Source organism: Rutidosis leptorrhynchoides, chromosome 9 (genome assembly GCF_046630445.1).
Source record: "Rutidosis leptorrhynchoides isolate AG116_Rl617_1_P2 chromosome 9, CSIRO_AGI_Rlap_v1, whole genome shotgun sequence".
Classification (NCBI taxonomy): domain Eukaryota; kingdom Viridiplantae; phylum Streptophyta; class Magnoliopsida; order Asterales; family Asteraceae; genus Rutidosis; species Rutidosis leptorrhynchoides.
In genome coordinates this window covers 290091327-290102023 of record NC_092341.1, presented here as the reverse complement: position 1 = coordinate 290102023, position 10697 = coordinate 290091327, and the positions used below count along the sequence as shown (strand labels likewise).

The 10697-nt window shown below is 32.4% G+C and overlaps 1 protein-coding gene across 1 annotated transcript; it reads right to left on the bottom strand.

Moving 5' to 3' along the window:
• Positions 1–563: 563 nt before the first annotated feature.
• On the bottom strand, positions 564–2617 carry LOC139867332 (NAC domain-containing protein 17-like). The gene is made up of 2 exons (XM_071855696.1): positions 2328–2617; positions 564–2004 (listed from the first exon to the last, which is right to left on the bottom strand). Exon 2 carries the CDS (start codon positions 1778–1780, stop codon positions 1070–1072), a length of 711 nt encoding a protein of 236 aa, XP_071711797.1. The 5' UTR covers positions 1781–2004; positions 2328–2617; the 3' UTR covers positions 564–1069.
• Positions 2618–10697: the final 8080 nt, after the last annotated feature.

The window sequence follows — 10697 nt, the reverse complement described above, 5'->3', positions numbered from 1 at the left end:
ACTAACGTAACATATGTAAACTAAAGGTAAAAATAGGGTTGCTACATTAATCGGCCTAGTAAGGTGGGTTTGATTACTTCTAATTGAATAATTCAACACTCAATGTTGAACCACTAAACATTTTTCGCGTTTGATTTTGACTTCTGGACAACATATGATTATGGATGTTATCTGTTCTATTATCATACTGAACCTGTTCACAAGCTCTTACAAATTGTGCGAGGTAATTTCTTTTTGTAGCCTTCTTATTTTAGCAATAAACATGTTATTGCCATATTTTACTTAGAATTACAGAAGTAACATAATTAGATAGTTAGGTTATGCTTCATACGATTCATAATGACCAAATTATAACTAAGCACAATCATTTGAGTTGTTCTGATAACAAGACTAGACCTATGCCCTATCTCATGCCTTAAGTCACAGATATTCTAATTCTGACACTTCAACTTGTAACAATCACCTATAAGGTTATTTGTCCATACCTAAAGATAGAGATACTTAGATATATGTGGAAACCTCATTTAGTATTTTCAACCAACATCTAAGAAATCAGACGGAGATAAATAAAGCAAACGATACTCAAACAAAATCAACATAAACAATATCCATGTTACTCGATCTAAATGATCGATTAAACCTTCTAGTTGCGACGCTACATTCACTAGCATTACTTATTAATCATATCTTACTAAAACTAAGCATCTGTTCAAAGGTCTTATTTACAAGACCACTACTCTCCAAGGCTGAACCATCATCATCTCCTTTTTTCCGAAACTGATTCAAATCAGATTTGGGTATAGTTTCAACACCTAGAATAATCAGCAAAAACCGGCAGCAAAAAAACAGTCTACCAGCTAAATACTTAGCCTATACCACACTGATTGCACCAGAACTTTTAAAAAGTTGGTCTCAAACTCACCCCTTCCCAGTTGGGCTTGAGAGTTATCATCGTTTGCCATCTGATCAAGAGCCCCAATGTTAACAAAATGTTAACATCTTCTCTCTACTGAACTCTATAATACCTAACTTGTTTTACGTGTCAATTAGTAAATCACAACCCTATTTATTACCACATATTCCTCCAACAATTTGAAGCAAATTCAGTACCCAAAGGCAAAGAACTGGCGACTACAGGTACTTGATAACCCGCTTGAACCTCACTGTTTATAGTGTCAGTTCCATAACCAATATTACTTGTATAAGATATGTACTGTATTTGTTGACTCTTACACGGGTTAATATCACTGAATGTGGTTGGATCCTCATAGAAATCAAACGCATCAAAACCGTCAAAAGAAGCAAATGGCAGATCATCATCCAACATGGGCAATTGAGTGTTTTGGTAAGTATCTTGTGGAATAATTAAGTCATCCAATTCAAGAAAATCATCATCGATCGCCAACGGCTGCTGAACCTCCTCTACAGAACTAATCACAGATGGTTCGGTTACCAGCTGAACCAAATCGGATTCAGGCTGCACCTCTTGGCTCGGGCCCACATCTAGCAGACTATTTTGTCTTTCTTCTTCAACAGTAACCATAGTACCACTTGTTAATTGAGGTTCATTCACCAACTTATTAACGTTCGGCGCTAAAATCTCGTCAAGACCTGGAAAGTTATGATCGTCTTCCCACTCTTCTTCTACAAAAGGAGCACCATACTGCTCACCGTTTTTGGGTCCCAGTCCGCTTTTTTTAAACACTTTGCACAAGACGTAAAAACCTTCTATGTTTCTGCATCTCTTGAGCTCATCTTCGCTCAGGGCGTACTCATGCATCACCCAATCAGTACGTTTACCAGAAGGTGCGCGGCCTTCGTGATAAACTAGAGTTTTCTTAAAACCAACAGAGCGAGATTTGCACGTTATAACACGATCCTTTCCGGTTGCTTTCCAATAACCGTGCTTAGTTGCCCTGCTAGATCTTCCTCCGTTGGGATACTTTCGACAGCTTGGGGCAAAGTAGAACCATTGCCTGTCACCAGTTTTCCATTTAGATAGACCTACATTACAAATTCATCACAAGATTCATTAAAAATAATCTTCAATGATACGGATAAAAAGATAACAAACAAGAAACTACTATGCATCAATAGTAGAACTAGTATAAATACAGCAGAGCATATAATGACAATAATAATCTGCTGATAAAACAGAGTTTGGATACACAATAACATATAAATAAATGTAACTGGTATCAACACAACCAAATGTTCAAACGGTAAATAACATAAAACAATAACTTGAATCCAAGAAAATAACAGTAACAGTTAATATTTAAATATGGAGTTATTAATGAATGAAGTGAAAGAGTGAATGTGTATACCTGGCAATTCGTTAGGGTGCCATTTATAAACATCAATTAGGTCAATGATATCAAGTTTAAGAGATCAGCCGCAGGTTTTACGTTTAAGATAATACAGAATGAGCTCCTCATCCGTCGGATGAAATCGGAAACCTGGCGGGAACAGTTTTTCTCCGGCGTTAGAATGTGGATTGGAAACAGTCGCCGCTTCTGTCAACTCAGAAGCCATGGAAGCGATCGACTGATCGATTGAAATTAGGTTTCGATTCCGACGAACTATTGAAATCGAAACCCTAGAGGGGTTTAACCGTTAGAAGAGTATGTGAAAAAAAAAATTGTGTAATGAAACCCCAAAACGGGTGGGCGACTCGGGTATTTATATGACTGATTCTTTGGGGGATTTTTTGTATTTTATAAAGTACTCCGTACGCGTATCTCGATAATAATCCGTATATATGATGATCTTTTGTACTCCGTAAGAAATAATCTAAAAATCTAATTACAAACTAAGCTAAATCTAGAAAAACATTTTATACATAAAAATAGTATAATATAAATATAAATAAATAATATATTAATGGTTAAAGTGATTATTAAAAGTTAGTGAGGTGATTATTACTTTATAACTAAAAAAATATGTGTGTTTTAAAATCTTAAATTACGTACACTTCAGTTAATGACGAACTTGAACTTATTAATTGAAAAGGTTGGGATCACTTTGTTACGTATATAGTTAGAGGTTATATTATTTATTGAAGGGCCAAGATCCTTATTAAATTTATCAAGATCCTTATAAAATCAGTTTGAGTTAGAATGTTTTGACTATTATCAACTAAATCGAGTTCTGTATAAAAAAATATGACTGAAGGGTCAGTCAATTTGCAAGCTATCACCGTTTCAACGTTTCATATTCATACGGACATCAATTTAATTGATTAAAAAGGTTCAGATTCTCGTAACTCATAGGGTTACAAATTTCGTTTTTGTTGGTGACCAAAGGGCCTCTCTGCCCTCACTAAGCTTCGTCCTTGCCTTCGATTAAAAAAAAAAAACTTTTTAAATCGATGATTAAGGTATAATTATTTATTTTTGTGATGACACGGGAATTTCCGACCAAATTTAAACTTATTCTTTATATGTTCCGACACGATAAGCAAAGTCTGTAATATTGAGTCTCAAAAATTATGAACTATTTTATATATTCAATTGACCTTCGACTGTTCCCGACGATTCACGAACAATTAATTGTAAATAGATATGTGTGTATGTATATATAAATAATAATTCGAAATATAATTTGAAGTATTATATGTTGTTGTTATTAAAAATTAATAAAAATAAAAATAGGATATTATAATAATTATTATTTAATATAAATATATATATATATATATATATATATATATATAAATAAAGTATATTAATAATAAATATTAAATGATTGTAATACTCGTTTGATATTCCGATTGATATTAAGCAAGTTAAATTCAAACTTATATAATTTTAAAATAAACGGTGATACGAAAATGAGTTCTATAAATTTTAGACTTATTAAAAATGTATTTAGGAGCTATTTATTAAATTTTAAAACTTTCTATATTTTACTTGGGATCGGGGGTGAATAATTAATTTAATTTTTATTTAATAGTTAATGATCGAATTTTATATCATCATGATCAAAATAAATAAATATAATTACTGTTAAAATTTGGGAATTTTTCGAAGACTTTTAATCCGCCACTAGTTTACAACGGAGTACGATACAATACCCGCGTTAGAGTGTCGGTAGACTAATAGTAATTTATATCCGTGACTCTTGAATATTTACTCAAAGTGTACTGTGTTTGTCTCCCATTTAAGTGCCTCTTTCTTTTCTTTTCTATATATTATATGCTTATACCTACATGAAGAGATAAGAACTTAAAACACAACTGAGTTTCTCATTTACTTCTTTACTTTCGAAAACATCCATCAACCTTGATCTCTGCCCGTCATTTACAGCCACTTTCGCACCAACTGAAATATATATATATATATATATATATATATATATATATATATATATATATATATATATATATATATATATATATATATATATATATATATATATATATATATATATATATATATATATATATATGCCTATGATTACAACCATAAACACCATCTAATCATATATATATATATACACACACACACTTACTTATAGGTGCACATACATACTAAAATCATCCCCCATCGTCACCCCTCATCCACCTACAACCATCACCACCACAAGATCACCTTAGACACCACCATATCATCACCTTCTTGTTTTGCTATACCGACACCTTTACCTTCGGCCACCTTGTATTTTTTTCTCGTAAAATCTAAACCGAACCAAATAATCACCACCTTCATCTTAAAATGTTTCCATCACCATGACAACCACTATCACTTCTACGTTTATATTTTTTTTTTTTCTGTTTTATGTTTCTGGTTCGTTCCATCACCACCGTACCCCCAATCGAACTAAACCAATTCATTGTCTTTCTTTTTCATTGTTTCCTATTCTAGTTCTTTCGAACGAACCACCAACAAACGCCATCATTAAAACTTGCTCGGTTACCATTGTCTTGCTGCTACTGTTCCTGTGGAGTTTAAACGCGATAAAGATGATGATTGATATGATCATTTAACTTGAAGGGATGCTACAAGTGTTGCTACTTTTACTTTGTGGCCAACGTGGACCAAACAACCCACCCCACTTAATTATTGAAGAGGAAGCAAACAACCACTTGCAAATAATTGAATCCTTATACGTTTTACAATTGGGACTAGTGAGTGGATGATGAGATATTTTTTTCTTTTCCCTTGGTCAACATATCATCGAATTCTAGTTGGCTGCTTATTTTTTTTTCTTTCCAAACCCAAATCCACAAAGTTCTTTTGCATAGGGTTGCTACACCGTGGGCTTTTATTTCATATGTTGGGCCGTATTTTTTATACAACTTGGGCTGCCACTTTAAGTGGACTGCTGCAGCTGCTAGTCCTTATTTCTGTTTCTTTATCGATGCCAGCAAAAATCACGTAAACCTTGTTCAAGGTATAAACATTTTGATTATAGAAAACGGTGGAGATTTAAGCGAATAAATGATGATGATTATGATCTTGACTTTATATTAATCATGATTGTGACAAGGATATAGGATGATCGATGATGATGTTCTAATATCATAGTAATAATAATAACGAACGTATGATGATGAAGAGCGAGATGATGGTGATTACGATGCAAGATGATGACGATGAAGAGCCACCATATCTTGCTCGATCTTTCTATTAAAACCCAAGAACAAAACCCTCATTCTACGTTTTTTTTTTTTTTGCTGGTTACGAATTATGTATCTAATCTGTTAAAGACTGCCCAATAGGCCCATTCAGCCCACGTATACTGATCGTTTAAAATGATGATGATCTGGTCGATTGAAGTTTTAAGAAGAATAAAAAGGAAAACAGGAATTGTCGGGTTAAATACATTAGTTGGGTAATATAATTCAGAAAGGTGTAAACAGAGGAATGGTTGGGCATATGGTTGTTAAGCGAGAGGTTGTGGGTTCAATTCCGGACTCAGGCGTTATATTTTTTTTAAAGAGCCAATTCTTGAGGTAGCATTTTTATTATTACTCCTGTTTTATTATTATTATGATTATTATTATTATTATTATTATTATTATTATTATTATTATTATTATTATTATTATTATTATTATTATTATTATTATTATTATTATTATTTGGTTAGTATGTTGTTATTATTATTATTATCATGAATATGAATTCCAAGTATACTTATTATTATTTAGTTTTACTATTATTATGATTAAGATTGAGATTATAAAAAGATGAATATAATCTTGAAGATGTTAGGAATTATATTAACTAATAAGAATGATGATAAGATGTGATCTTTGTAAATGTTATAATGATATTAGTATTAAGTTTATAAGGTGGAAGTATTATGGCATAATATTAAGATTATTATTACTACTATTATTATCATAGTTATTATTATTATTAGTATTATTATCAAAACTAGTAATATCAATATCATTACTAAATCTAATTATTTTTAGTATTATCATTATCATAAAAAGATACAAATTTTTATTTATTATTATCAATGTTACTTTACTAAATAAATAGCTATATAAGAATATATTTAATACATATCATACAACAACATTTATATTTTTATAATAAATACTAATTATTTATCTGAAGCATATAAAATAAATATAGTTAATTTAGTTATTAAGGAAACATACAAGTTACTAAAATAACAATTACTCATAATACATAAACTTATTCGATTTCGATTATATGTTTTAATATATATAATTGATATAGGTTCGTGAATCTGAGGCCAACCCTGCATTGTTCAATGTCGTCATATGTATTTTTACTACAAAATATAGTATTGTGAGTTTCATTTGCCTTTTTACCCTTTATATTTTTGGGCTGATAATACATGCGCAATTTTTATAAATGTTTTACGAAATAGACACAAGTAATCGAAACTACATTATATGGTTGAATGATAGAAGCCGAATATGCCCCTTTTACTTGGTAACCTAAGAATTAGTAAACCAGTCTACTAATTGACGCGAATCCTAAAGATAGATCTATTGGGCCTAACGAACCTCAACTTAGCGGATGCTTTAGTACTTCGATGTTGTTTTATATCATGTCCGAAGGATTTCCCGGAATGATTGGGGATATTCTTATATGCATCTTGTTAATGTCTTTTACCAGGTGTTCAATCCATATGAATGATTTTTGTCTCTATGCATGGGACGTATATTTATGAGAAATGAAAATGAAAATCTTGTGGTCTATTAAAATGATGAAAATGATTATTTATGTTAAACTAATGAACTCACCAACCTTTTGGTTGACACTTTAAAGCATGTTTATTCTCAGGTATGAAATAAATCTTCCGCTGTGCATTAGCTCATTTTAAGGATACTATTTGGAGTCATTCATAGCATATTTCGAAAGACGTTGCATTCGAGTCGTTGAGTTCATCAAGATTATTATTAAGTCAAATATAGTTGGATGTATTATAATATGGTATGCATAATGTCAACTTTCGATGAAAAGAAAGTTTGTCTTTTAAAAACGAATGCAATGTTTGTAAAATGTATCATATAGAGGTCAAATACCTAGCGATGTAATCAACTATTGTGAATCATTTATAATCGATATGGACTTCGTCCGGATAGATTAGGACGGGTCTCTACAGTTGGCATCAGAGCTGGTATAACGCCGTCCATGTGTGGCGGGTTAGTCGTAAAGGAGGTTATCACAGTGTTACCTGTGACGAAGCATTGGCTCTTACTCTTTGCGATCCCTTACGAGGGTTGGCAGTAGCCGAGAGGCAGGTCCTAAAATCAGTATCTGAGGTACACTCAGTGGTCACTAGGCGGTTAGCTGGGAAGGCACTGGATGGGATGGTGGTTGTCCCCATTGTATCTACATGTGGTATCAGAGCGGTGGTCTTAGCGAACCAGGTCTGCATTAGTGTGTCTAACTGATAAGTCGTTAGGATGCATTAGTGAGTCTGGACTTCGACCGTGTCTGCATGTCAAAAGTTTTGCTTATCATTTCGTGTCGAAAATTTCCTGCTTATCATTCTTAGAGAATCACTTGCTTATCATTCTTAATCTAGACATATCTTACTGCCTGGATTGCATGAATAGTGTATAAACAAAATTCATATCGTAGCGTATCTGCTAATTCATATCTTAGCATATATGTTACTGTAAACTTTGCCTAACATATTCCGTAGATTCCTCCGTAACTTATGGGATTTTAGTATTATATATGCATACGTAAATTATGTATTGCAGGGTACTAATCTACATCCTATAATCTATTTCTTATTGAAAATTCTTCATCTGATCGTACGAGATGAATCCTGCAATCAGTTCGAGTCCCTCAAATTCCGATAGCTATTTCGATAGTTATTCCGACAGCTATTCCGACACGGATATTCACCTAAGCTCCGGAAGCAGTGTCACCAGAATGAATCAACCAATCATCCATCCCTAATTTATCTGATGGGTTCGTGATCTACTTAATCATTAGAGACAAAAAGAAGGTGATCCTTTCCACCCACCGAATTTCCCTCTTGGCGATGAACCTGAAGCACTTACCGACGAACCTATCCGAAACACCATTTTTAGCCTCATTTCCAGTGAAGCTCGACATGATTATATTCTATTCACAATTCTAAACTTTTTTCATCCGCTCGTTCCGACCTACAATCATCCCAAAATAATAGAAGAAGTCAACGAACTTCGCGCTCGAGTAAGCAATTTGGAGAATATGGTGCAAAAATTACCAGCTTCAGCAATATCACTGGCACCCACAATACCATCAATAACAGCACCAGTACCATCAACGATCCATGCCTCAACATCTCATTCTGTACCTCGGGTATAATAACCGTTCTACGTATCGATATACATCAATTATCTTCGTTCTACATGGCGATTATGTAATCTCTAATATTTTAGAGATTATATATTCTTATTATAACGGTAAATCGAATGAGTTTAATATCATATTAACTCATTAAATTCATGATTACACCTGAAGAAAATGTATATGTATATATATTTTCATAAAGATTGTAATTGAAAAATTCCTTTGTACAAACTGTTAATGGTGAAAATATTTTAACGGGTAGGTAATACCCGAGAAATATTTAGATTTCACATTAATAAGTTACACTGTACATTCTTCAAATCTGATTCAACATTCAATTACTATCCTACTTACATCTACAAAGATACGAATTCGTTCACCGCAGAATAATCATTTTCATTCAATTTCATATTTGGATTTTGACTTATCAGAATCCAACAAGTGGCATTATGAAGAAAACATTGGACAAAAATAAAATTTGTTAGAAACAAACAAATTAACAATGAGAAAATTTGTTAAGAATCCACGCTAACTGTTCCTAGCTAACTGTTCCTAGCTAACTGTTAATTCCGTATTACATTTTATTTATCGCAATTTATTTATCGCAATTTAATTATCGCAATTTATTTATCGCAATTTAAATTCTCGCGATTTCATTTATCGTCATTTAAATTTTGTTATTTATTTTACGCACTTTAAATATCGGGACACATATACAATGTTTTGACATATCATATCGATGCATATATATATATTATTTGGAATAACCATAGACACTCTATATGCTGTAATGTTCGAGTTCGCTATACAGGGTTGAGGTTGATTCTACAATAATATATATAGTTTGAGTTATGATCGAGTCTGAGACATGTACACGGGTCACGATATGTATTAATTAATTCGAATGTTATATATTAAACTATATATGAATTATTGAATTGCTAACTGTGGACTTTGAACTATGGACTATCAACAGTGGACAATTAAAATGAATTAAAATATTGATTATAACATATGAAACTAAACAATTCTTCAAGTTTGCCACTTGATTTCATCTTAAATCTCATTTGTATCTTGACGATTACAATCTGCGTTCAAATCTTTCATGATTCTTGAAAACACCTCAATCGAGAGGATGAACCAACCGCATTTAATCTACGGAAGAAAAGATTGATGCATATAGCTACGCACCTGAAAACACTCGGAACTTGAGTAAACATTAACACGTACATGTGCTAGCTCCTTTGGCGTTGTTATTACCGAAAATAACTTTACAATCCCTTTTCAAAATAGCAAATTTTGTCACAGCTCCAACAAAACAACTTTGACTTTTCATTCGAATAAACCTTATTATAACTTTGATATATAAGTTGCATTTCGTCATCGATACCAGGAAACCGTTTATATTCCACCGCATTAGCAATAAACTTACCAGCAATTTCATCGATCTTTGATTTTTTGAAAATTCATTTTTATTCATTGAAATCCTATCATGTACTCATCTACATCGTGTAACAATAATTGCCACACCAACTATCGGGAATTAGCAATCAGTATTTCGAATCTCACAGTGTTTCTACGTCAACAGTTATAGGTATACATATAACATCTATCTCCTAGAATTATGATCTTCCATTCTGAAATTCTGAAAAGCACCCAGTCTACGAATCAATATTCGGAATGTTAAAAAAAAGCTGAATGAAGCAGTAAAAACTGTAAACGATCTTAACTTCCAGAAGTTTGATAATAAAGAATAGTATATTGGAAAAACTCAGAAAAGTTGGCACTGGAAAACGGATTGAGGAGGCCAAGGAAAAATACAAGGACCAAACCCTATATTCAAAGAATCCAGATAATTATGTATCCAATGAAATCTTTAGAGAAAACCTTGCTCTATACTCATATTAAATCTTGTGG

Coding starts and splice junctions, on each gene's coding strand:
- LOC139867332 (XM_071855696.1), bottom strand. CDS start 1,780: ATGCATGAGTACGCCCTGAGCGAAGATGAGCTCAAGAGATGCAGAAAC.